The sequence below is a fragment of the Culex quinquefasciatus genome, chromosome 2 (assembly GCF_015732765.1).
Source record: "Culex quinquefasciatus strain JHB chromosome 2, VPISU_Cqui_1.0_pri_paternal, whole genome shotgun sequence".
NCBI classification, from domain to species: domain Eukaryota; kingdom Metazoa; phylum Arthropoda; class Insecta; order Diptera; family Culicidae; genus Culex; species Culex quinquefasciatus.
The window spans coordinates 43,038,111-43,063,589 of NC_051862.1; the positions used below are offsets into that span (position 1 = coordinate 43,038,111).

General features: G+C 34.3%; 4 protein-coding genes across 4 annotated transcripts; all 4 read right to left on the reverse strand.

The window, feature by feature from the left end:
* Positions 1-6,871: 6,871 nt before the first annotated feature.
* Positions 6,872-7,425, reverse strand: LOC119767490. Its single transcript, XM_038256209.1, has one exon. It carries the CDS (start codon positions 7,408-7,410, stop codon positions 6,925-6,927), a length of 486 nt encoding a protein of 161 aa, XP_038112137.1. The 5' UTR covers positions 7,411-7,425; the 3' UTR covers positions 6,872-6,924.
* An 816-nt stretch (positions 7,426-8,241) lies between these two features.
* On the reverse strand, positions 8,242-8,886 carry LOC119767443. The gene has a single exon (XM_038256058.1). The coding sequence runs from the start codon at positions 8,842-8,844 to the stop codon at positions 8,368-8,370; it is 477 nt and encodes a 158-aa protein (XP_038111986.1). The 5' UTR covers positions 8,845-8,886; the 3' UTR covers positions 8,242-8,367.
* Positions 8,887-14,080: 5,194 nt separating this feature from the next.
* LOC119767448 lies at positions 14,081-14,672 on the reverse strand. The gene has a single exon (XM_038256070.1). It carries the CDS (start codon positions 14,670-14,672, stop codon positions 14,184-14,186), a length of 489 nt encoding a protein of 162 aa, XP_038111998.1. The 3' UTR covers positions 14,081-14,183.
* Positions 14,673-22,715: 8,043 nt separating this feature from the next.
* LOC119767260 lies at positions 22,716-23,301 on the reverse strand. Its single transcript, XM_038255441.1, has one exon. It carries the CDS (start codon positions 23,281-23,283, stop codon positions 22,813-22,815), a length of 471 nt encoding a protein of 156 aa, XP_038111369.1. The 5' UTR covers positions 23,284-23,301; the 3' UTR covers positions 22,716-22,812.
* Positions 23,302-25,479: the final 2,178 nt, after the last annotated feature.

The window sequence follows — 25,479 nt, forward strand, 5'->3', positions numbered from 1 at the left end:
TGTTCATCGAACTGTATCTCAAAACTGACCACCACTTTTCAGAACTCTCCAGTTTGAGTGGTGAACATCAAGAATTATCACACCAAGCAGAGGGAAGTACATAAAATACACACACGCAGCTTATCAACACTCGCACAAGTCACTGTCACGGTGACGAGGTACAGCAAGAGCCATGACGATCGGATTAGGTCAGTTGATTTATTCATGTTCTGTGAGAAGACAATTGAAATCGGTTAAAATTGCGAGGAGTTATGATTTTTCAAAAAAGTGGTTTTTGCGAAAATCGACGAAAATGGCCATTTTCAGACCACCCTAACACGCCTTAGGTCAACCTAATGGCCAAACAAAAAAAAAATACGGGTTCAATTATTTTGGCCAGGGAACCCCCAGAAAAATTTTGAGCCCGATCGGAGGACTTTTGTTTTTTTTCCTTGCTGTTTTCGTGGGGAATTGCTGTATATAAGCTTTCTCTTCCTCTATCCCTTTTCCTTTGCAATTTCTGTAAGTTTTTTTTTTATTTTTTTTTCTCACTCGTGCTAGTGCCTTAGTTAATTGTTCCAAAATGGATTATGATGCAACACACAGCTGAATGGAACTCCAAAACCCTGTTATGCACTTCAAAATAACTAATTGTATCTTAATTATTCACCAAAAAAACGAATTGAAAAAAAAAATAGATGACGCCTAATAACGATTTTTTTTGTTTTTCATTAAACAAATATTGTGTTTTAACCAAACAAACTCTAATTAATTTATTGGGAATGTTGGTTATTCAAGTGTACTGTAAGACACCTTTATCATAAAAGGAAGCGGATCTTAGAATTTTCAATGTTAGAAAGCTACTAAGCGAAAAAATCAAAATTAAAATTCCTATCAGTAAATCTTTTCATTTCAATAAAAAAATCAAACATTTTTAGTATAGTTGGGTATTGCAAAGTTTGGCAATTTCACTAACGATTATAATGCGTGGTTAGTTTTAGCGATTAATATTGACTGGTATTTTATTTAGACGAATTTTCCTAAAATCTGGTAAATATTTTGGATAATTTTAATTAAATGCTGCAAAGGTTAAAAGTAATGATCAAAGGTAATTTAAAAGTGTTTTAATGTTATTTTTCTTCCTGTCTGATTTTTGTATCGACCGCTAAATCACCTTTTGGTGATTTACTGAAAATCTTTTGAAAACTTTGAATAATTGGTGATTTTTTTTACTGTCTTTTAGGTATTAGCTCTTTATAGCGTGTAAAAATTGAAATATCATGCCATAGTATCAACATTTGAAAAAAAAAACACGTGTTTCAAAATGCATTTAACACTAGTTCTAATTTTTTGCAATCACGAGTTTTCAAAAAAATTTAAGATTTGACGACATAAAAAAAAGCGAAAGAATTTTTTTTTCGGTACTGCGTTTTGCAAATTTACAAAATGTTAAAAAAGATTTTAAAATAAAACCAAGCATCCTAAACATGATCCTAAACGCAGGGAAATGCATTTCAAATTAGTTTCAGATGATTGCAGTTTTTTAAAAATATATTTTTTTGTTGAGCAAAAACTTTCAAAAATATACTAGCCTTATGTGAAATTTCATGTACTTTTCCAATATGCAATAACCAAAGCAATAACTTTAAAGGGTAGTTTTTCAAAATAAAATTATTCATTACAAAGTTGTATTCAAAGTACAATTCGTAAAATTGCAATAACTCATGGTGGTTACAAACAAACCCCATTTATTTTTATAACAAAATTGTTGTGATTATGAGCTCTGCAACTTTGTAGATCATTGTTACATTCTAAAATCTAGCTCTGCAAAGTTAGCAATAAATCAAAAATTTAAAATGATTTTTTTGTTGCAAATAAAAAAAAACTGGGTTATTGCAGAATCAAAAAGTAGATTAAATTGGCCATAACATAACGTGTCTCAAATTAATAGTCGAGTAATAAAGAAATGTCAGAAATTTTGCAACTAACTTTGTATTTTTTTTCGATGAAAAGTACGATTTTTTGGAATTCTCAGTACGCTATCAAATATGGCGTTCAATTTTAAATGAAAGTCCCTTTGACACCAAATTTCCAAACCACCATCTTTTAAGGCTTCAAATTATTGAAAAACAAGTCTTTTTTCAAATGTTCAAAAATGAAAAGGGTCGGATATTCGTGATCAGGGTTACAAGTTACCCCTTCGGACAAAGTTTCACGCAAATCGAAGAGGGGTCGGTAACTTTTCCGATTTCATGTGAGTTGGTGGAGAATAACCAAATGAAAGCGAAATTTGGTTTATTGAAATTTCACTCTATTAAAAGTTAAATCATTTATTGATCAAATAATTAAAAATATTCACAGCTAATGAAAATTTCTTTTGCACATGTTTTCAACACTTCACACCTTGAATTTTCCACTCGCTTTTCCCATCCGTGGTTCTATCTTTGTAAGCCCCAACCCAGCTCACCGTGGGGGAAGCCCTCAAATAGTGCTGGAATTTGGTGTTGTGAATGTAAAACTGTCCCGGTTTGGCACCCGGCCAAATGTCCCACTTTCCGGCGGTCACACTCGCCTTCGGCACCCAGGTGAACACGTAATTTCCGTTGCTGGTCAGCTCGGACTCGAACAGTTCTTCGTTGAGGGTACGGTGCCGAAATCGGTACTCGTTACCTTTTTTGATGAGGTTCCATTTTTCCGACACTCCAAACAGCGAAACGTGGCGGCGATCTCGGTCGTGTTTTTTGTAGCTTTGCGTGAGAAATGTTTTGTGATATACATTTTGGATCGTGACACATCCCGTTGGGGGGTTTGCTAGCCCGGCTGGAAGTTGGACCAGAACTAGAAACAGTAAAGTTTTACCGATCATTGGAGATGTTTTTTTCTGACTAATGTGAGTTCAGTTGAAGATTTCTTTATAACTTTTTTTTCTGTATACACAGCTGATTCAGTACACATTTAAAAAAATGTGTTAATATTACATCTGTGTAATGTCAGTCTAAATTGAGGTAAAATTACATAAAAAAGAGGTAAAATTCAACCTTCCAAAATTACACCATCCAAGTTTACACATTATTTTTAATGTGTACAAACTGAAACAATGTAAGAAAAATGTTTAAGTTAAAGGAGTGTGTCTGACTTTGTCTTTATTACCGGGATTGTTAAGTCAACATGGTTAGCTATTTAAGTAACACACCCAAGGAGCACTTGGCAACATGATAAATTTGACTAAGTTCAGATTTTGTTTTGTTTTGCTGTAGAAATATAGAAATGTAGAATAATATTGAAATCAAAAATCCCTAGATGCAGTTCATCCGTGGCTCATTGGCAGTGATGTCAACCATCGCGGCGCTCATTTTTGGTTCGCGGCTCATTTTTCGTTTGTGGTGCTTTTCAGTTACGGAATTCGACAAAATGGTGTTCGAAGCATTTGTAGAACTCACCAACAGCAACATTTCTTCAGAACATTGTATAGCTGTAAAATTCATTCGCAAAAAGTTACAAGAAGATTTCAGACCTCAGGACCAATGGTTCGCGATGCTTTTGTTTGCCTTACGCATTTTTGGTTGTAACTTTTTTTGTATTCATCAAAAATTAACACTATGTTCAGCAAAGTTGTACGATTTGGTGAGTTCTACAAGTCCTTCATACACAACTTTGTCAAATTCCGTAACTGAAAAGCACTACAAACAAAAAATGTGCCGCAAACCAAAAATGAGCGTCACGATGGTTGACATCACTGCTCATTGGTAGAGGCAAGGTGTGAAGATCTGAAGGTACCAGTCTAGAATCCCGACAGGAGCACTTTAGTTTTTTTTGTTTAAAAAGTTTTTTTTTGTTTCGTTCAAATTATACGTCAACATAATGGCAACATCATGACAACACGACAAACTACTTTACCGACATATTTAGACAAACAAATTGTTTTTGGAACTTCATCGTAACAAAGTTGAAACAAGCGGCTAAATGTTGCCATCACAACATTTTCGTGCGCTTTTTAGGGCACCACGAGTGTTCTAACTATGTTGTGATAGCACATTTTGGGTGTTACGAAATAGTTGCATTTAAGGATCCGCAGCAAAAAATGTTACTTGGGAACGGATATGGTTCATGCTAGACCTCAAGAGTTTACTTATAATGGAAGTACAGATTTGTAAAATATTTGATATTCATTTGATTTAAGCAGTCGATCGAAAAACATGCTGCCGTTGTGCTCGTTGAATTAACCGTTTTGCATAATATTTTTTATTGGACATTGAAATATACGTCAGCTTTTGTATTGAACTGAAAGATCTTCACATAGCACCGTGAAAAATACGTTTTTTCGGAATTCTGAGTACGCCATCAAATTGGGCGTCTAATTTTACATAAAAGTCCGTTTGACACCAAATCTCTATCTCATCACCGTTTCAGGCTGCAAATTATTGAAAAAAGCATTTTTTTCCAGGGATGAAAAAGAATGGATATTTTAGATTATATTTTAGATTACTAAAAATATATTTTTTGCAATTCCATCGTGAAACTACTTACTTTTCCTGTCATTCTTGAACAATGAAATAGCCTACTTTTCTGTACCAAAAATAACAGAATCAAATAGCAACACTTTTCAAAATAAATGCTGAAAAGTTCTACTTTTCAGCACTCAAATGGGTGCTGAAAAGTTGAACTTTTCAACACTTGTTTCGAAAAGTAACACTTTTCAACATTTTTTTGATTTAAGCGATTTATTGATAAAATACATGAAAATTTGACATAAAATTTCACTCAATGGGTGTTTTTCGGAATTGCAAAAAATGTTGTCGTTGCAAAACTTGATTTTTTCAACACTTTTCGTATTTATCCAACTCGGTGAACCTCGTTAGTTAAATGTACGACTCGTGCTGAAAAAAACCTCTTTTTGCAACTTGTTGCATAAACTACTATTTTCTACGCAAATTTTGTTCTCAAACCCTAATGAAGAAAAGTGCTAGCCAGTTCTGATTCGAAGAAAAGTAAATAGACATTTGTAGCAACCCAAGTTTCGGCTACAAAACATTGAATCACAACTTTTTATAAAGTTATACCGAAATTTGAAATGTAAAAAGCTCATGTAGACGAGAAATTTTATGTATGAATTCAAAAAGGTACCAGAAGCTAAATAAAACAAAAAAGGGTACCTTGCAACTTTTTCAGTAGCATCACACAATTTAAAAACAAAAAATCCCAATTGTTCTCGCGAGATAATTTATGGGGCCTTCCACTAAACATGAGATAATTCGGTGTAGAAACTCTTCTCGTTTTAACGATAATATGCGTAAAAACAATAGATTATCACATAAAAAATTGTCTTGACGCATGTGGAAAAGTTTCTTTTAATTACATGTTATAAAATAGTGCATTCATGAATATAAATTCACGCACTTCTCCTTAAAATTGATTAATTTTTACATTTGAATTTATGAATTTGCCACTCGTACTCCCAACCATGGCAGCCAGCGTATGCTCCAATCCACAGACCAACTCCCTTCGTGTACAGACAGTGATTAAACTTCTTATTTTTGATGTGGAAGAATCCGCGCGTTCCAGCGAACGAAATGCTCCAGGTTGCGCCACCGTCGGTAATCTTCGACTTTGGTACCCAGGTGAACACGTAATTGCCATTGAAGGTCTGCTGGGACTCGAACAAATCCTCCTTGAGCGAACCATGCGTGATCCTATACTTGTCACCTTCCCTCGTGATGACCCATTGCTGAGCTATCTTGTCGTACGTTATATGGCGGCGATCGGCGTCGTGTTTTGTAGAACTGATCATAAATCTGTCGATCTTACGATTTCTGATCTCCACACATCCCACTGGAACTGATTCCAACTTCACTGGTACCGGAACTAGGACCAGAACTAGCCACAATAGAAGCTTCCAATTCATTGTTGGTTGCAAGTGTATGACTTGTGACTGAATCAAATGACGATGGAGCTTTTATAGTCCGAAAAGTCAACAGAATTTTATTTATATTTGTAATGTTCCATTTGTTCAAATAATCATGATAATGCAAAAATACAAAAATACAAAAATACAAAAATACAAAAATACAAAAATACAAAAATACAAAAATACAAAAATACAAAAATACAAAAATACAAAAATACAAAAATACAAAAATACAAAAATACAAAAATACAAAAATACAAAATACAAAATACAAAATACAAAATACAAAATACAAAAATAAAAATACAAAAAAATACAAAAATACAAAATACAAAATACAAAAATACAAAAATACAAAATACAAAATACAAAAATACAAAATACAAAATACAAAATACAAAATACAAAATACAAAATACAAAATACAAAATACAAACAAAAATAAAAATACAAAATACAAAAATACAAAAATACAAAAATAAAAATACAAAATACAAAATACAAAAATATAAAATACAAAATACAAAAATACAAAAACACAAAAATACAAAAATACAAAATACAAAAATACAAAAATACAAAATACAAAATACAAAATACAAAATACAAAAATACAAAAATACAAAAATACAAAAATACAAAAATACAAAAATACAAAATACAAAATACAAAATACAAATACAAAAATACAAAATACAAAAATACAAAATACAAAATACAAAAATACAAAAATACAAAAATACAAAATACAAAAATACAAAATACAAAAATACAAAATACAAAAATAAAATACAAAATACAAAAATACAAAAATACAAAAATACAAAAATACAAAAATACAAAAATACAAAAATACAAAAATACAAAAATACAAAAATACAAAAATACAAAAATACAAAAATACAAAAAAAAAAAACAAAAATACAAAAATACAGAAATACACAAGAACACAAGAACAACGAAAAATGTTAATCACTTTTATGATTATTTTTTTTATTTGCAATTTATTTCAGCAATAGTTTGCATTGAAAAACCACAATTTAACATTCATTAAGATTGAAAATTCTCCACTCGAAGGTGCTGCTATTGCACTCCGGATAAGCAGCCACCCAGTCGCCAATAATTTTCGCGTACAAGCAGTGATTAAATTTCACATTTTTAATGTAAAAGTATCCATCCTTGCTGGGGTAAATTCTCCACCAAGCCCCACCATCGTTGATGATCGTTTTAGGAATCCAAGTGAAAATATAGTTTCCATTCCATTTTTGCACCGATTCGAACATCTCTTCCTTTGTGCCGGCGTGCTTTATTGTGTACATGTCGTCCTTCACCTTCGTGATGATCCACGGCTCGCCCCATCTGTTGAACGACACGTGGCGACGATCCTTGTCATGGTGGTCAGATTTTATTAGCGCACCGGAATATGTCAATTCACGGTTATGGATCTTCACACATCCCGTTGGAACTTGGGCTAAAATAACGCAAGTTAAGTTTAGAATGAAAATTAAGGTTCTTACTCTAAGCATGGTTTGCTGATCTTGCTTACTGAACAAAGTGAAACCTGATCTTTGTTTTATACTGCTTTTTACTATTTTTTCTCATACAAAAAAATAAATCACCTGTTCAAACCACAAAGAAGAATTCAGTACAAACAAAACAATGTCAATTGATAGTTCTTTGTCCATGTGTTCAATTTTATAACGCCTGATTTTTCATAGGGATCATCCATAAACCACGTCGACACTTTTTTGAAATCCCAGACCCCGCCCCCCCTACTCTCACCCCTCGTGGACAACTTTTTTGTATGGAGCGTGGAAATTGCTGTCAAATGTGTGTTCGATGTTGTGCACATAACAAAATCGCAAATCATGTTTGATATCATTGGTTTTAACCAGTTTTAATCAATGATCAAAACAAAGCCGATCGCATACTGTTTTGAGTCAGCTTGGTCTCTCTGCGCAATTGGTCTCTCTGAGCCATTGCTGTATTGCCTGATTTGAGTGAGAGAGAGAGAGTGCAAAAGAGAGACTTTACAGTAGCGAATAGTGTGGAAATAACGAACGGTAGGAAATCTTTAGATCAGTTTTGCGTCGCGTTCGATTTGTGCTCGCGAGTGAATGGGTCTTTTTCTGAGCATTCAAGACCCTTGGCTTTAGGTTCCTTGGCCGACAAAAATCATATTTTATGGGAGGAGGATAGAGTAGTCAAAAAATTAGGACTTTCAAGATTTCAGTTCACTTTCGCAAAAAATATGACTTTGTGTCATTTTAACTGGGAAAACGTAAAAATAATAACGGTACTAATATTTTAAATTATATTTTCACAAAAAAACTGTAACCATCTTGGTAACAATGGTATTGAGGCTGAAATTTTTTTGATAGAATTTATTAATCTTTGCACTTTAAGTTGGATTTTGTCCGTGACGGAAACTTTTAGAGGATTTGTACCAGCCGTATTGTACTAACTTATTTTCAATGTAAACTTTAGCACTTGACAATCCTCCATTCATATTTGGCGGTATCGCACGACTCATAAGCCGCAACCCAGTCAGTACCTCCTTGCGTAAAGAGACAGTGAGAAAATTTAACATTTTTTATATGAAAGTACCCTGGATTGCCACTCTCCGTTATTTTCCACGACGCTCCTCCATCGTTTATGAGCGACTTTTTAATCCAAAGAAACACGTAATTGCCGTTGAACTTTTGCTGAGACTCGAATAATTCTTCGCCATGCTTATTGTTCCTTATTCTGAAGTTGGTCCCCTCAGCCGTTATGGTCCACGGCTGCGGATCCGTGCAGAACGATACGTGGCGCCGATCCTTGTCGTGAGTTGATATGGAATGGGCCAGGAATCTACCCTCGTGACGGTTCTTGATCGTGACACATCCCGTCGGGACATCTGCCGCCAGGGCCACTGCTAGTAGAACAAGTGCCAGAAATAGAGATCGTAAATTTTTCATTTTTGGAAAAAACTGCTTTTGATCGCAGCCAGTGTCGATAACAATCTTAAGTTTCACAAATTTATTTTCTTTTTATACGGGTTTTGCTCCACAGTTTTCAAGCCGATCAATAGTAATACAAAGTGCAACAATTTATTTTTTTTATTCAGCTGTTTCTACCAAACAGTGCAACGCTGGTTTAAGAATTCCAAATCCAAATCTTTACAGTTGCTGTATTTGCTCTTACTACGAGATTCATTAAATAGATTGGATACTTTGTAATCACTTTGTCATTCAAGTATCACAGTCAAATTGTTCGCTCTATAGCATTTCCTAGGCGTTCTCTAATGCGAGATTCTCGAAACTAGGTGTCCGAAGGCTTGAAACGGTGAGGCAACTCCTAACCAATTTTTACACCAAAGCTTCCATCCACCCCGGGATTTGAACTGACGACCTTTGGATTGTGAGTCCAACTGCCGTCCAGGTTAAACTGGGGCCAACATTTACTTCCCCATCCGATGGAAGGCATGGTCAGACAAATCCCGTCTCGAAAAATGCACCCGGACCTTCTGGGATCGAACCCAGGCCGACTTGGTGAGAGGCAACCACATTCACTCCTACATTACGGGTCCCGGTCAAAAGTTTTCTATATTTTGCTTTTTTGAACTTTGTTAAAACGACCTTCAGTTGCTGAGGCGAAGATTTAAAAACAAAAAAAAATGTGTTTTTGGTCTCACTCAAAAAACCCACCATTTTCTAATGTTTATATAACGCCCCGTTAGAAATGTTTTGCCAAAATCAATTTTTTGGTGGCTATATCTTGAAAACGGAGCACTTTATAAAAAAAAACTGTAAAGTTCTTTTCGATTGTAAATTAAATTTTACATTTATAAAATTACGTCAAATTTGCTTTGCATAAATTGAATTTTTTCCAAAAATCACTATTTTTACAAAAAAAAAAACATATAAAAAAACTAAAAAAAAAAGATTTTTAAAATAAATGCAATTTTTTTCCGTGTACCTATTTTTTCTGAATAGTCTTCAACAATACCTACAACTTTGCCGAAGACACCAAATTGATCAGAAAATTGACTCAAAAGTTACAGCTGTTTGAATATGTACGTACCATTTTTTATGGACAGCTGCCACAATTTTATGGAGAATTCTATGGGTGAACCAATAACACAAAATAGCATAGGGGTAATTCTCCGCCAACTCACACAGCAGTTGCCTCGACTCCTCTTCGATTTGCGTGAAATTTTGTCCTAAGAGGTAACTTTTGTCCCTGATCACGAATCCGAGGTCCGTTTTTTGATATCTCGTGACGGAGGGGCGGTACGACGCCTTCCATTTTGGAACATGCGAAAAAAGAGGTGTTTTTCAATAATAACAACCTCTTAGGACAAAGTTTCACGCAAATCGAAGAGGGGTCGGGGCAACTTTTCCCGATTTCGTGTGAGTTGGTAGAGAATTACCCATAAGAAAGACCCTCACAAAGTTTAAGCCGAATAAAAAAATACAAAAAATAAAAATTGGCGAAATCGGCCGATTTCGTAGAGAGTTGCTCACTAACCAACCAACCAACAAATCAACCCATTAGTGTTGAAATTGATTCTCTAAAAATTTCATGAAGAAAGTATTGTGCTATATTGCTCCTGTCAAAAGATACAGTGTATTTTTGGCTTGGAAATTACGTTTTAGACCAGTTTTGAGCACGCTGTATCTTTTGACAGGAGCAATATAACACAATACTTTCTTCATGAAAGTTTTAGAGAATTTTCTCAATTTCAACGCTATTGTGTTGGTTTGAACAAGGGGTTTCCAGCATCGTGTCAGACTGGTCACTAATCCGGAATTACTTGGAATTTGAGCAAGTAATTCTGTAATTCCAGATTTACTGAGTAATTCCGTAGTAATCCTGGTAATTTCATGATTCTTTTTTGTGAAAACATACTTCGGAAAATAATAAAATAATAGAAAATAACGGTTCAAAAGATAACATCGATAAACCATTTATGATTATATTTAATGCCTATTAATTTTCATTTAAGATACCATAGTTATAGCTAGTACAGTATCAATAGGATTTTGAGTAAGTAATTCAGTAATTCCAGAATTACTTCGCAATCCTGTAGTAATTCCTGTAGTTCTGGAATTACCTAGTAATTCCGTAGTAATTCGTGTAATTCCATAGTTATTCAGTAATTTGTGTATTTCCCATCAATACAAGTAACTACTAGTAATTCTTTAAAGGTAAATCGGCAGAATGCATTTTGCTTTTCCTTGCTGCCTTTTATGGTTGTAAGAAGTCAAAATCAGTTGTCAAACTGATTGTTCGATGATTTCCAAGCAGGACGTAAAATTTTCCCAGGTTTTAAGTTTCCGGGAAAACGGAAAAAGTATTTATATATTCCCGGGATGTTTTCGAAAAAGTAGTAAAATCTATGTTTTCTTATATTTGCTATATTTTTAAAGCTTTAAATTTATAGAATTAGCTCAATATTAATAATAGCAATCTTAACAAGGATAGCAGTTTTTAGATAGCTTAAACAATTTTTTGTTGTTTTCTGTTGTGCTTTGAATTTTATATGAACCACATTTCTAATTCAATTTAATTAATTATGTTATAAATTTAATTTTTTATTTATACAAGAACATGACCAAAACAGCTTACAAAATTGGTTTAAGATGTCTAAAAAACAAAAATGGCAACAAAGAAAATAGTACCAATTTATGTTAAATTTTAGAAAAGCTTAAACTTATAAATTGTAATACTAATGTAATTTCCAGGCCAAATAAAGATTTTTGTTTGATTCCGGGAATTGGGTCCTAAAATGAAGCTTAGATTGCTGATATTATAGTTTACAGCGATAAAGCTTATTATTCTGAGTACAATGACTCTTTGTACGACCACAAAGAGTTTGAAATGGATTTTTAAATCAATTTTAAAAAATTAGCCTCGCGGTCCTTCTTGACAGAAAAGCTCCTGCTTGACAGCTCGTTCCAAGGAGACCATAGTTGATCCATCGAAAAAATGTTGTCTTGCCAAAAAAAAATTTTGCATTAAAATGAAAAAAAGTGATCAGAAATGGTTTTTAATCGTGTTTTTTACCGTTGTACATAAAAATTGACATAGGGCTTTAGTACCCAATTCCCGTAAACATATAAAAATCCCAGGAATTTTGTGCCGGGAATTGGGTACTAAAGCCCTATGTCAATTTTTATTACAACGGTAAAAAACACGATTAAAAACCATTTCTGATCACTTTTTTTCATTTTAATGCAAAATTTTTTTTTGATAGACAACATTTTTTCGATGGATCAACTATGGTCCCCTTGGAACGAGCTGTCAAGTAGAACCTTTTCTGTCAAGAAGGACCGCGAGATTATTTTTTAAAAAATTGATTTAAAAATCCATTTTAAACTCTTTGTGGTCGTACAAAGGGTCATTGTACTCAGAAAAATAAGCTTTATCGCTGTAACAAATAATATCAGCAATCTAAGCTTCATTTTAGGAACCAATTCCCGGGTTGGACGCACTGTTGCCAAGTTTGGTTTTGTGTATTTGACAGCTGTCAGTCGATCCAATTCCAAAGACTTTTCGCAATATGCTGGAAGCTAGGCATTAATTCCAAGTTATTTTTATAAATTTGAGCAATTCTGCGTGATTTCTGGAAATCCCAAGTAATTCTGGGAAATCATAGTAATTCGTGACATATTGCCAGTAATCCTGGTAATTCCATTCAGACTGGTCAGTAATCCTTGATGTTGGGTTTGAAAACTTTAGTGGAAAATAAAAATGATAAAAATCAAAGTGTGGACGCACCAATCGCTTCCAAATTTCGGGGAGTTTTTTTGAGGGCCAAAGCAACCGAAAAAAACATGTTCTGAAAAATCGACCTTCTCGAGCCGTCCTAATAGACATAAAGCATAAAAGCTTGTGTTTGTGTATAGCAGTGCGTTTTAGGGACAAAGATTTGTATTTTTTAGCGAAAAATTTTCAAAAATCACTCCGCAAAACGAGCCAAAAAAGTAGCTCAAAAACATGAGATTTTTTTACAATGTGACGTAAACAAAAAATATTGGGGTAATTCTCCACCAACTCACACAGCAGTTGCCCCGATTCCTCTTCGATTTGCGTGAAACTTTGTCCTAAGTGGTAACTTTTGTCCCTGATCAAGAATCTGAGGTCCGTTTTTTTATATCTCGTGACGGAGGGGCGGTACGATCCCTTCCATTTCTGAGCATGCGAAAAATTAGGTGTTATCAATAATTTGCAGCCTGAAACGGTGATGAGATAGAAATTTGGTGTTGAAGGGACTTTTATGTAAAATTAGACGCCCGATTTAATGGCGTACTCAGAATTTCGGTTTTTTGTTTGGAAAACCGCAATAACTTGTGATGTTTGTAAGCAAACCCCTTATGTTTATGCATCAAAATTTTTGTTATTGTCTGCTCTACAACTTTGTAGAACATTGATATACTCTAAAAAATTACTCTGCAAAGTAAGAAAAAAAAAAGAAATTTTAAAATGAAAAATTTTGTTCGAAATGAAAAAATGACCCTTCTGGGTCAATGTAGATTCGAAAAGAACTCCAAACTTTCCTTAAATTGACATGTCCAAAAAAAATTACAGTCGGGCTACGGAAAACGGGAGAGTTTTTAAAACTTTTTTAGTGTATTTTCGATGAAGAATACGTTTTTTCGGAATTCTGAGTACGCCATTAAATCGGGCGTCTAATTTTACAAAAAGTCTCTTTGACTCACAATTTCTATCTCATTACCGTTTCAGGCTGCAAATTATTGAAAACCACCTCTTTTTTCGCATGCTCAAAAATGGAAGGGGTCGTACCGCCCCTCCGTCACGAGATATCAAAAACGGACCTCAGATTCGTGATCTGGAATAACAAAGTTTCACGTAAATCGAAGGGGAGTCGAGGTAACTTTTCTCGATTTCGTGTGAGTTGGTAGAGAATTAATCCATATGGGACAAACTAATGAAGCAAAATGGCTTTTTTGTCGAATCGAATGACCAAAAACTCAGAGAATTGCTCAGGAATAACCCTTGTTGCCACTGCCATAAATCTGAGACCCTCCAGTTTTGACACTGCTCTTCGGGATCCACGTGATCAAGTAGTTACCTTTCCAGCTCTGCTCGGACTCGTACAGCTCTTCGTTCAGCTTTGCGTACCTAACTCTGTAGCTGGATCCAAGTTTTGAAATTTTCCACTGTTCTCGAAACTTTTGATACGTTACATCTGAGATTGACCGATTTTTATTTATTGGTAATGTATGCACTCATAGACCGTCTGTAAATATTTTACGCAATTTTATAAAATAGTACAATTTTCAATCAAAATTCAGCACTTTTCAATCGCCCACTCATGCCGCCAGGTATTACAACCCGCATCAGCAGCCATCATATTATCCACATTTAGGCACTTCAAACAGTGGTTGAACTTTTTATTCTTCAACATAAAGTACCCCGGACTGCTCTGGTAGATGTGCCACGAAGCACCACCGTCGTTGATCAACCTTTTCGGAATCCAGGTGAAGATGTAGTTCCCGTTGTAGCTTTGGACGGACTCGAACAAATCTTCCCCGAGCTCTTCGTGCTTGAGTTTGTAATGGTTGGGATACTTTTCGTCCTTGTAGATGGTCCACCGTTCCGGATTTTTTGTGCGGGACGTCACATGGCGTCGATCGGCATCGTGCTTCAGGTCGGACTTGACCAGATATAAGGCCATCTGGTGATTTTTAAGCTTTACACAACCCTCGGGAATTTGATCAGCCAGGACAGCTGGGAATAACATGATCATAAGACACAATATCATTGTACAGATCCTCATGGTTAGTTCTTACTAGCATTATTCTGAATTAGCTTCATATTTATAATAATATTCTGTTAAGAGATGATGCATAAACTAATCAATTACAGACTTATGTCGCAAGCATCTTGTTTTCACTCCGTAGATGCATTTTGCTGGAAGTAGTTGTCGTTATTTGATCAACTGGCAAGTTACTTTTGCAATAAAACATGTTTTACTTTGTAATCTAGCAGGGATGTAGGCTTTTATTTCAGATTTTGATTAACACCTTGAAGATGATTCAATTTTCCACTTGAATTCGTTGCCTTCACACTCTTTGTAAGCGCCTATCCAATTTCCATACGGCTTCGAATGCAAACAGTGTTCAAATTTTTCATTTTTGATGTAGAAAAACCCTTTTTCATCACTTTCGTATATGTACCACCCTCCACCGCGAACCATATTCTTCGGAATCCACGTAAACACGTAATTCCCATTATAGTACTGTTCAGACTCGTACAATTCTTCGCCTAGTTTTGCATTTTTTATCCTGTAAAGATCTCCAAGTTTCTGCAGCATCCACGGCTCGGCATATTGGCCGTACGTGACGTGGCGTCGATCGTTATCGTGCTTGCTAGAGGTATCGAGATAGTAACCACAAACACGATTCTCGAACGTGACGCAGCCGGTTGGAAACTCTCCTGCCAGAGCAGCATGAACCAGAACTAGAATTGGACCAAATAGTTGGAAAATGCTCATGTTAAGTAACTCCTGCTTTCAGAACTAAAAAAATATTATTGAGAATCTTTGTTTAAAACAGCTAAATATTTTTAAATAACTTGATTTTGAGAATTAGTGAATGTATTGCTTTTTATACAGCTCATATGTTGACAATGTTAATAACTTCGCTATAAATCACAACACTTGCTTCAATATGCTCAAATGCAGGGCTGTCCAACCTATGGACCGTGAACCAGATCGGGTTCATCCATATAGTACGTCATGCAGAAATCAGACAAAATTTACATTTTATGTTTAAAATAGCGAATTATAATATGTAATAATTACTGTTGCTTTTGAATTCAAATATTTTTGTAATCCATCTGACGTTTTTAATTTGGGTTGAGTTTGTTTTTATTTTTCAAATCTGAATCAATATTTTTCAGAACCATTTTTTTAAATTGAAAAAAAATACACCAGAATACAAAATTAAACAAAACAAAATTTAAATTTCCAATGGTTTTGAATGCATTGTGGCCGCTGTAAACAATTTTCAAAGATCACGTCATGTAAACGAATGTAATCAATCCTTGAAAAAAAGGCAGTGTCCCTTTCCCTTTTTGATATCTGTGCCGAAACTGTCGAAGTTATTTGAAATTCAACCCTGTTTCCATTTTTTTAATTAAAAGTAATATCAAAATTCCAAATTTCAGAATAGGCCAAAAACTTAGACCAAATTAAGCGTAGTCCTACGCCATTCCGGTTATGTCTGTGACATAACTACAGTCGACTCTCTGGTTGTCAATGTCCAAGGGACCGTCGAGGAAGAGAATCATCAGTTTACAGAACGATTCAAAATGAAGACTCGATTGAAAATATTTTTTTCTTGATACCCAGCTATGGGAGAGCATCATGGCAACGTCCAGCAAACAAAAACAAACCAATGTCAAACACCCTTCAAAGCTTCGTTTTGCAAAGAAAAATGTCTATGCAAGCCATAAGATAGTAACAATATTGACAATCGGAAGAGATTTTTAAAGCAAACAGAATCCAAGGGACCGTCGAGGAAGAGATCCTTCAAGCAAGAGAAAATATCGAGGAATAAAGCCAATCGAAGTATGCAGTTTGAAGGGACTGAAGAATTCATCGATAGATGGAGCAATATTGATATCAAGAAGATCGATAGCCAGAGAGTCGACTGTACTTTGACTTTTGAACAGGCTGGATTTGAGAACGGTTTGATTTTCGTTAAGGATAATGATGATGACAATAATAACGAATTTAAATATTTTTTTGCTTCAGCCAACTAGACATTTTAATTTAACTGCCAGTTTGATTTTAAAAGAAAAATACGATTAATTCTCCGGTTTTCCTCAGTTCAAGCCTCGGTTTAACATCGAAAATTGAAGTTGAACATTTTTGCAACCAATATTTCGATGTTTTGAAAAAATCAGTATTGATTAAAAAATTCATAACTGAGTCAAAGATTTTTAGCCCATTCTGGAATTTTCTGTAAAGTTGGCATTTGGTGTCCCCTAAAACATATCAGAAAATGAAAAAAATACTAAAAATGGAAAGAGAGAGAAATTGACATAATAGAAGAGCGAAAGAATTGGTGTTATGGTTGCGTCGGAGACATGGAACAAATGTCATACGATTACCCAGTAGAAACAGATCACGTTCTAAGAGGTCGCCTCTCAGCACGGTGGTTTGGTTCCGTTGGCAGATCGGTGATGCGTTCTCACGGTATGAGATAGAACGGGGTTCAATTCCCCGGCGGAATACAGTGCACAATTTTTTCGCTAATCAACTTCTTTATTCAATGTTTATCACTTTCCAATGTTTCTCACCATGAGACATGTGTTGCTCTAATACTAAAAATAGTTTTTTTCGCAAATCAAGTTTTAGTGACAATAAGGCCGTTGCAAATATTTTTCATAGTTTATGTCCCCCCTCACTTCTAAATCGGCCTGAATAATCGGAGGGCAAAAAAATATTTTTCGAAATACTTCAAAATTTTAATGAAAATGAAAAATGAATCAACTGAAAACTAGTAAAAATACATTTGAGCAATTCTCTACCAAAACCGGAAATGGATTTTATTCGATTTTTTTTATTTGGCTCAAACTTTGTGGGGGTCTTCTCTATGACCAAATATGCTATTTTGTTTCATTGGTTCACCCATACAAGTCTCCATACAATTTTGGCTGCTGTCCATACAAAAAAAGGTATGTAAATATTCAAAAAGCTGTAACTTTTGAGTGAACTTTCTGATCAATTTGGTGTCTTCGGCAAAGTTGTAGGTACAGACGTGCCTCGGTTTAGCACCGCATATGGGGGATGCAAAACCGAGGCGTGCATAACCGAGGCACAGAGCTTATGGGATTTTGGCTATATGGGAGACATTGGCTTTAATCGTACGAAAAATCATGCAAACATCAAAAATTATAGTGTTTTGGAATCGGGATGATGTCAGCTATCCATTAAAATTATTATGTCATGAAAGTTTTCACAAAAATACGTATTTTTCCTGTATTTCGAAAATGCATATTTTTTTCCTAAAGAAACCAACAATATATTGTAATTGCAAAATGGGTATCAAATGATCAGGGTTTTTTCATACATTTCGAATGTAATAACAACATTTTTAGAAAATACTGAAAATTATCACAAAACTACGGATTTTCGAAAAAATACTCAAAATTTCCATTATTACAATATGGGTATCAAACGATCGGAATTTTTTCATACATTTCAAATGTAATAACAACATTTTTAGAAAATACTCAAAATTTTCACAAAACTACGTATTTAAAAAAAAACTCAAACTTCAATTTTTACAATATGGGTATCAAACGATCGGGATTTTTTCATACATTTCGAATGTAATAACAACATTTTTAGAAAATACTCAAAATTTTCACAAAACTACGTATTTTCGAAAAAATACTCAAAATTTCGATGTTTGCAATAATGGGTATCAAACGATCGGGATTTTTTCATACGTTTCGAATGTAATAACAACATTATTAGAAAATACTCAAAATTTTCACAAAACTACGAATTTTTGAAAAAAAGTACTCAAAATTTCCGGTTTTACAATGTGGGTATCAAACAATCGGGATTTTTTCATACATTTCGAATGTAATAACAACATTTTTAGAAAATACTAAAAAATTTCACAAAACTACGTATTTTCGAAAAAATACTTAAAATTTCCGTTGACGATAAAAAGAAACAATTAATGAAAAAAACTCAACCATGTAATACTCATATTGTAAAAAACTGAAATTTGGGGTATTTTTTTTTAAAACGTAGTTTTGTGAAAATTTGGATATTTTCACAAATTTGTGTTAAAACTTTTGAAATGTATAAAAAATCCCGAACATTTGATACCTCTTGTGAAAACCGGAAATTTTGAGTATTTTTTTTCAAAAATATGTAGTTTTGTGAAAACTTTGAGTATTTTAATTTTTTTACTTTCGAAATGTATGAAAAATCCCGATTGTTTGATACCCATATTGCAAATATTGAAATTTCGAGTATTTTTTTTTTGAAAATACGTAGTTTTGTGAAAATTTTGAGTATTTTCTAAAAATGTTGTTATTACATTCGAAATGTATGAAAAAATCCCGATCGTTTGATACCCATATTGTAAATATTGAAATTTTTACTATTTTTTTTTTGAAAATACGTAGTTTTGTGAAAATTATGAGTATTAAAAAAAAATGCTGTCATTAAATTCGAATTGCATGAAAAAATCAAGATCGTTTGATACCCACATTGTAAAAACGGAAATTTTGAGTACCTTTTTTCAAAAATTCGTAGTTTTGTGAAAATTTTGAGTATTTTCTAAAAATGTTGTTAATACATTCGAAATGTATGAAAAAATCCCGATTCTTTGATACCCATACTGTAAAAATTAAAATTTTGAGTATTTTTTCGAAAATACGTAGTTTTGTGATAATTTTCAGTATTTTCTAAAAATGTTGTTATTACATTCGAAATGTATGAAAAAATCTCGATCGTTTGATACCCATATTGTAAAAATTGAAATTTTTAGTATTTTTTTTCGAAAATACGTAGTTTTGTGAAAGTTTTGAGTATTTTCTAAAAATGTTATTGTTACATCCAAAATGTATGAAAAAAAAACCTGATCATTTGATACCCATATTGCAATATCAATATATTTTTGGATTCTTTAGAGAAAAAATATGCATTTTCAAAATACAGGAAAAATACGTATTTTTGTAAAAATTTTCATGAAATTATAATTTTAATGGATAGCTGATATCATCCCGATTCCAAAACACTATAATTTTTGATGTTTGCATGAATATTCATAGAATTATAGCCAATGTCTCCCATATAGCCAAAATCCCATAAGCTCTGTGCTTCAGTTAAGCACTGGGCCGTGCTTAACCGAGGCAGCTGAACGGTGCAAAACCGGGGCAGTGCAAAACCGAGGCGTGCAAAACCGAGGCATGACTGTATTGTTGAGGACTTTTGAGAAAAAATAGGTACACGGAACAAAATTGCAGATTTTTTATTTTTTTTTTTCACTAAAACTCAATTGCGCAAAATATGCATTTTTTGATTTTCGATTTTTTGCCTTCCTCACTGAGCTAAGGCTATAATCCTGCTCTAAAAATGAACTTTTTATTAAAAGCTCGAAGACCCACCTTCATGTATACATACCGACTCAGAATCGAAAACTGAACAAATGTCTGTGTGTGTGTGTGTGTATGTGTGTGTGTGTGTATGTGTGTGTGTGTGTGTGTATGTATGTATGTGTTCAAAAATCTTGCCAAGTTTTCTCAGCACTGGCTGAACCGATTTTGATCGAACCAGTTGCATTCGACTTGGTTTAGGGTCCCATACATCGCTATTGAATTGTTTGAAGTTTCGATAAGTAGTTCAAAAGTTATGTATAAAAATGTGTTTTCACATATATCCGGATCTCAATTATATGCATGTAAACGATGTCCGGATCCATCATCCGACCCATCGTTGATTAGATAATCAAGAGACCTTTCCAACGAGTCCACAACATTGAAGATCTGGCAACCCCGTCTCGAGTTATGACCACTTAAGTGATATTTATGTACTTTTTTGAAGCCGGATCTCACTTAAATGCATGTAAACAATGTCCGGATCCATCATCCTACCCATCATTGGTTAGGTAATCGAGAGATCTTTCCAACGAGTCTACATAATTGAAGATCTGGCAACCCTGCCTTGAGTTTTGACCACTTAAGTGATATTTATGTACTTTTTTGAAGCCGGATCTCACTTAAATGTATGTAAACGATGTCCGGAACCATCATCCGACCCATCGTTGGTTAGGTAATCAAGGGACCTTTCCAACGAGTCCACATAATAGAAAATCTGGCTACCCTGTCTCGAGTTATGACAAGTTAAGTTATATCTGTGTACTTATTTTTCTGAACCTAAAAAAATAGCTGAAATATGTGTCCAAACCACTCATATTACCCATTGTTGGTAAAAAGTGAGGAAGGCATCAACCACACAGGTGGATTAAGTTAGTTTTTTGAAATTTTTTAGGGGACAAAAATCCGCAACTTTTGAGTCATAGATAAATATGGTCAAAAAATCTGCCGCCAAGTTATGAATTATTGAAAAAATAGTGATTTTTGGAAAAAAAATAAAGTTTCATGCAAAAACAAGTTTGAGATTATTTTTTTTAAGCAAAATTGAATTTGCAATCGAAAAGTACTTCACAGATTTTTTGATAAAGGGCTCTGTTTTCAAGATATAGCCACCGAAAGATTGTTTTTAGCGAAATATTTGCAGTTTTCAATTTTTAAAAATAGTGACCATGAAAAGTTCAGAAAATTTGCTATTAAATTGTCTAAAAGACATTGAAGATTGGACCTCGGGTTGCTGATATAGAGCCGCTTAAAGAAAAAGAAACACGAAAATTGAAGTTTTCTAAATTTCACTAAAACAACCCACCATTTTCTAATGACGATATCTCAGCAACATTCGTGAAATTTAAATTAAGACTACGTTTTAAATGGGCGTAATATTCAATGCATGGCCCTTTTAAAATGTTAGTCTTGATTTAAAAAAATCAAAAAAATTTTTTCGAAAAGATTTTTTTTCATGTACCTATTTTTTCTCAAAAGTCTTCAACAATACTTACAACTTTGCCGAAGACACCAAATTGATTAGAAAATTTACTCAAAAGTTACAGCTGTTTGAATATTTACATACCATTTTTGTATGGACAGCAGCCAAAATTGTATGGAGACTTGTATGGGTGAACCAATGACGCAAAATAGCTTATTTGGTCATAGGGAAGGCCCCCACAAAGTTTGAGTCAAATAAAAAAATACAAAAAAAATGGTCGAAATCGGCTGATTCCGTAGAGAGTTGCTCATTTTTTTGTGTTTATAATGAAATTTAGCATGTTTGAACTTCTCTGAAAACATTTGAAATTTCCATGAAATACCAATGTACAGTCAAAAGTTTTATTTCGCGAAAAAAATATTCCGTCAATATCGATATATATTTTAAAAACTAATGGCTGGAAAACAATTGGCAGCGTGTAAAATGCATTTAAAACACTTTTTTCATGCAAATGTTGAATCATAGGCCTGTAATTTTAATTTTTATATATTTTTAAATCCCTCTCCCCCTACGACTTTGGTCAGAGCCGAGGGACATAAACTTCAAAAAATATTTGCAACGGCCTAAGTGAAATTAAAAATCACAAAAAAAAGTTTATCGTGTATATTTTTTCAGTGCATTTCTTATCTATATCTGCAACTTTGACCAAGACACCAAATCGATCAAAAAAATCCTTCAAAAGATAAAGATTTTTGAATTTTTATACATCATTTTTGTATGGACAGCTGCCAAATTTGTATGGAAAATTAAATGAACAAACAAATGATGCAAAATGGTTTCTTTGGGCATACCGAAGTTTTTTTTGTCCAAAATTCCAAATTTATCTCAATTCTTCCTGAACCATTCCTTAACGCTCATCATCGGCGTCTCTTGGGACATCATTTGGGTCAGCAATGGAACCTTTATTCTCAAGATCAAAAAGTTTAATCATTGCCTGTGGACCAAAGGAGTCGACGGCTGGGTTAGTGCTTATGGAAGCTGCTAGGAAGACAGGTAGTGTTGATGCTGCTCTGTTTTAAGGAGACAAGGGAAATTCTCCACGGTGTCCCCAAATAAGTTTCACCTGGAGTTGGATGGTTTAAAGCTAAAAAGCTATCGTGTGGATTGCAGTTTTGGAACGGAACCCCGCCGTGAGCTCATCGCTTTCAAACAATTTCAGAAGTCCAGATCCTTCTCGTTGGGGGCAGATGGGAATCAAATAAAACACAGCAATTAATACTTACAAAGTACATTGCTTTATTTAAATTTCATCACGATTTTAGTTTCAACAGTTGTGACCTGTCTACAAAATCTACGAATTACTCTGCCCTTAACCACACTGATCTATGTGCCATTCAAACATTTCATCATTATAATTGCACGGATAAGCGCTGATCCAGCTGCCGCCTTTCGCCATCAAACAGTGGTTGAATTTCACATTTTTTATAAAAAATTTACCACCTTCGGCCCTCAAAAAGTTCCACTGGGCAGCGCTGCCCTTGTCCGTCTTTGGCTTCCAAGTGAAAATGTAATTCCCGTTGTAAGTCTTGTCCGACTCGTACAGCTCCTCGTCCAGCGTGTCCAGCTTGATCTTCCAGTAAAATTCACCATCCTTCACGATGTGCCACCGCTGGTACGGGATGCCTTGTGCAACGTGGCGTCGTTCCGAGTCAAAGTCGCTGGATTTGATCAACCATTCCCACCAGTGTGCGTTTTTAATCTTGACACATCCCAGAGGTACGTAGGCCAGAGCCACTTGAACAAGCATCAGAACCAAACTCAGCAAAACCGCACCGTTCATCGCTGTTTCTTTGATGAACTCAGCACAATTGACTTGGGAACACTTCTTTTTTACCCTCTTTTGTGATACTTTGTTTGTTAAAAATACAATTGATTCAACAGACTGTGGGGAAATTGCATTGGTATTGAAACATGTGAATATTGATTAATGCAGTATTTTATATTTTGCAACCATTTTATTTTGTAATTTTCCGTTACTGACTGGAAACTTTACAGAAAAATGAAAACAGAGCATAATCATCTGTTTTCACTATTCTTATTTTTTTTTCTCTTTAATGTTAAGAGAAAAAATAATGTTAAAAGAAGAGTACTTCTGTAGAATTTTTTATTAAAGAGATTTTGAATTCTGTATTAATTAATTTCCCATATTGTTTTGGTCACCGAGAAACGAAACTATTGGCACTACGCCCCCCGGGGCATGGCCTTCCTCTAACGTGGGATTTCTGCTCCAGCGCCTCTGACGAGACAGGAGAAACCGGGACCGACGTTTTACTTCACCATCCGATAGAAGCTCAGTGGATAAGGCGGGAATCGAACCCGCGTCTCATAGCATCATCGGGATCGGCAGCCGAAGCCGCTACCCCTGCGCCACGAGACCCACCGTCACCGAGAAATGATACTTATTAATTTTAATCGGATTTTTTCGGTGAAAACTGACACCAATTTTAGAAGAAAGATGATGGCCCTTCGCTGACTTAGTTTTCCGTCCTTTATATCTTCTTCTATGACTCTTAGTCGTTCTGTCCACCTAAAATTTCATCATCTTTCTTCTAAAATTTCTGTCAGTTTTCACCGAAAAAGCCCGATTAAAATTGATTAGCATTAATTGATTTGGATAACAACAACATTCTAACAATTTTGTTTTTTTTTAACAATAAGTTTTTGTCACTTCAGTGTCAAGATACATCCATTTTTGTTAATTAAAAATGTGCCTTTATGAAAACTCAATTTTATCACTTACATCACTGTTTCGGCATTTCATATGTTTCCAAACCTTTTGCATTGTTTTATAACAGAAATTTACAAGCAAAATCGATAGTTGTCCCTATGATTCCGTCGTGCTATCATGTCGTACACCCTAACCAAAAATCATGATTTTCTGAGATCAATATCCCACTTTTCATACGAATTTTTCAGTTCAACCATTTTTATGGTTGTAGTACCTGAACTCAAAAAATCGTATGAAAAGTGGGAACGAGAGCACGCAATGCAAACAATAACAAACACGTTTTGTTTGGTTGACCGTTCTGTACATTGCCTTGAAGTTTGGTTGAATTTGGTTGCCGGAGTCCCGAGTTATAATTGAACATGTTTAGGTAGTCGAGCTCGTACCTGCGTCAAACGCGTCCTGACCTGAAATCCATCAATTTTCAGGGAGTGCCAAGATAGCACGACAAGATTGAAACTACTTTCATGTGTAAAGTGACAAAAATGCACGGAGTTTTTTTTCGGATTTCGTTGAATATCTCAAGATTGAAATCGAATTTTGGGGATCTCTGAAGTTTGACCTTCACTATCAGATGAGGCATTGTGACCTGGATAAAATGGCGTTCTTAACTCAATTTGGCCCAAAATGCACATACGACAAGTTAGCACGACGGCGATGATGTGACGTAAGTGCCATTACGATGAAATGCTTTGGTAAAACAAAATCATTTTTTTTTCAAGATTTTTATGAAAAAATATTACTAAAATAAAAAAATATTTTTATTTTTAAAATAAAAGGAATTTTTGTCAAAATATGAAAAAAGTGTGCTTTTATTTTACCAAAGGCGGTTAATTTAAAATGCATTTCTTCATATTGGCGCTTACGTCACGTAGCAAAATCAATGAAAACTTTCGTTTCGTTAGTAAATTGCTGTTATAAAACAACACAAAAGGTTTGGAAATATATAAAACGCTGGCAGTAGCCGTAACAGTGGTGTATCTTATAAAATAGAGTTTTCTTAGGGGATTTTGAAAATTATGTTTTACTATAGTGGCTGATGTGGCAAAAAAACTGATTGTTCAAAAAAGCAAAATTGTTCAGAAAATTTGTACCTACAAGAGTATGGTATTGGTTTCGGTGCCAAATTTTTTTAGATGGATTTTTGAGAGATATTCGCAAGAAAATTCGGCAAAAAAATCAACTTTAGCATGCTGTCGTTTTAAAAATAACGGCTTCCTGGTGAAATACGTGACAATTTTGACGCATTTT

Excerpts from the sequence above, each read along its gene's own strand:
- LOC119767443 (XM_038256058.1), bottom strand. The coding sequence starts at position 8,844 with ATGAAAAATTTACGATCTCTATTTCTGGCACTTGTTCTACTAGCAGTG.
- LOC119767490 (XM_038256209.1), bottom strand. The coding sequence starts at position 7,410 with ATGCTTAGAGTAAGAACCTTAATTTTCATTCTAAACTTAACTTGCGTT.
- LOC119767260 (XM_038255441.1), bottom strand. The coding sequence starts at position 23,283 with ATGAACGGTGCGGTTTTGCTGAGTTTGGTTCTGATGCTTGTTCAAGTG.
- LOC119767448 (XM_038256070.1), bottom strand. The coding sequence starts at position 14,672 with ATGAGGATCTGTACAATGATATTGTGTCTTATGATCATGTTATTCCCA.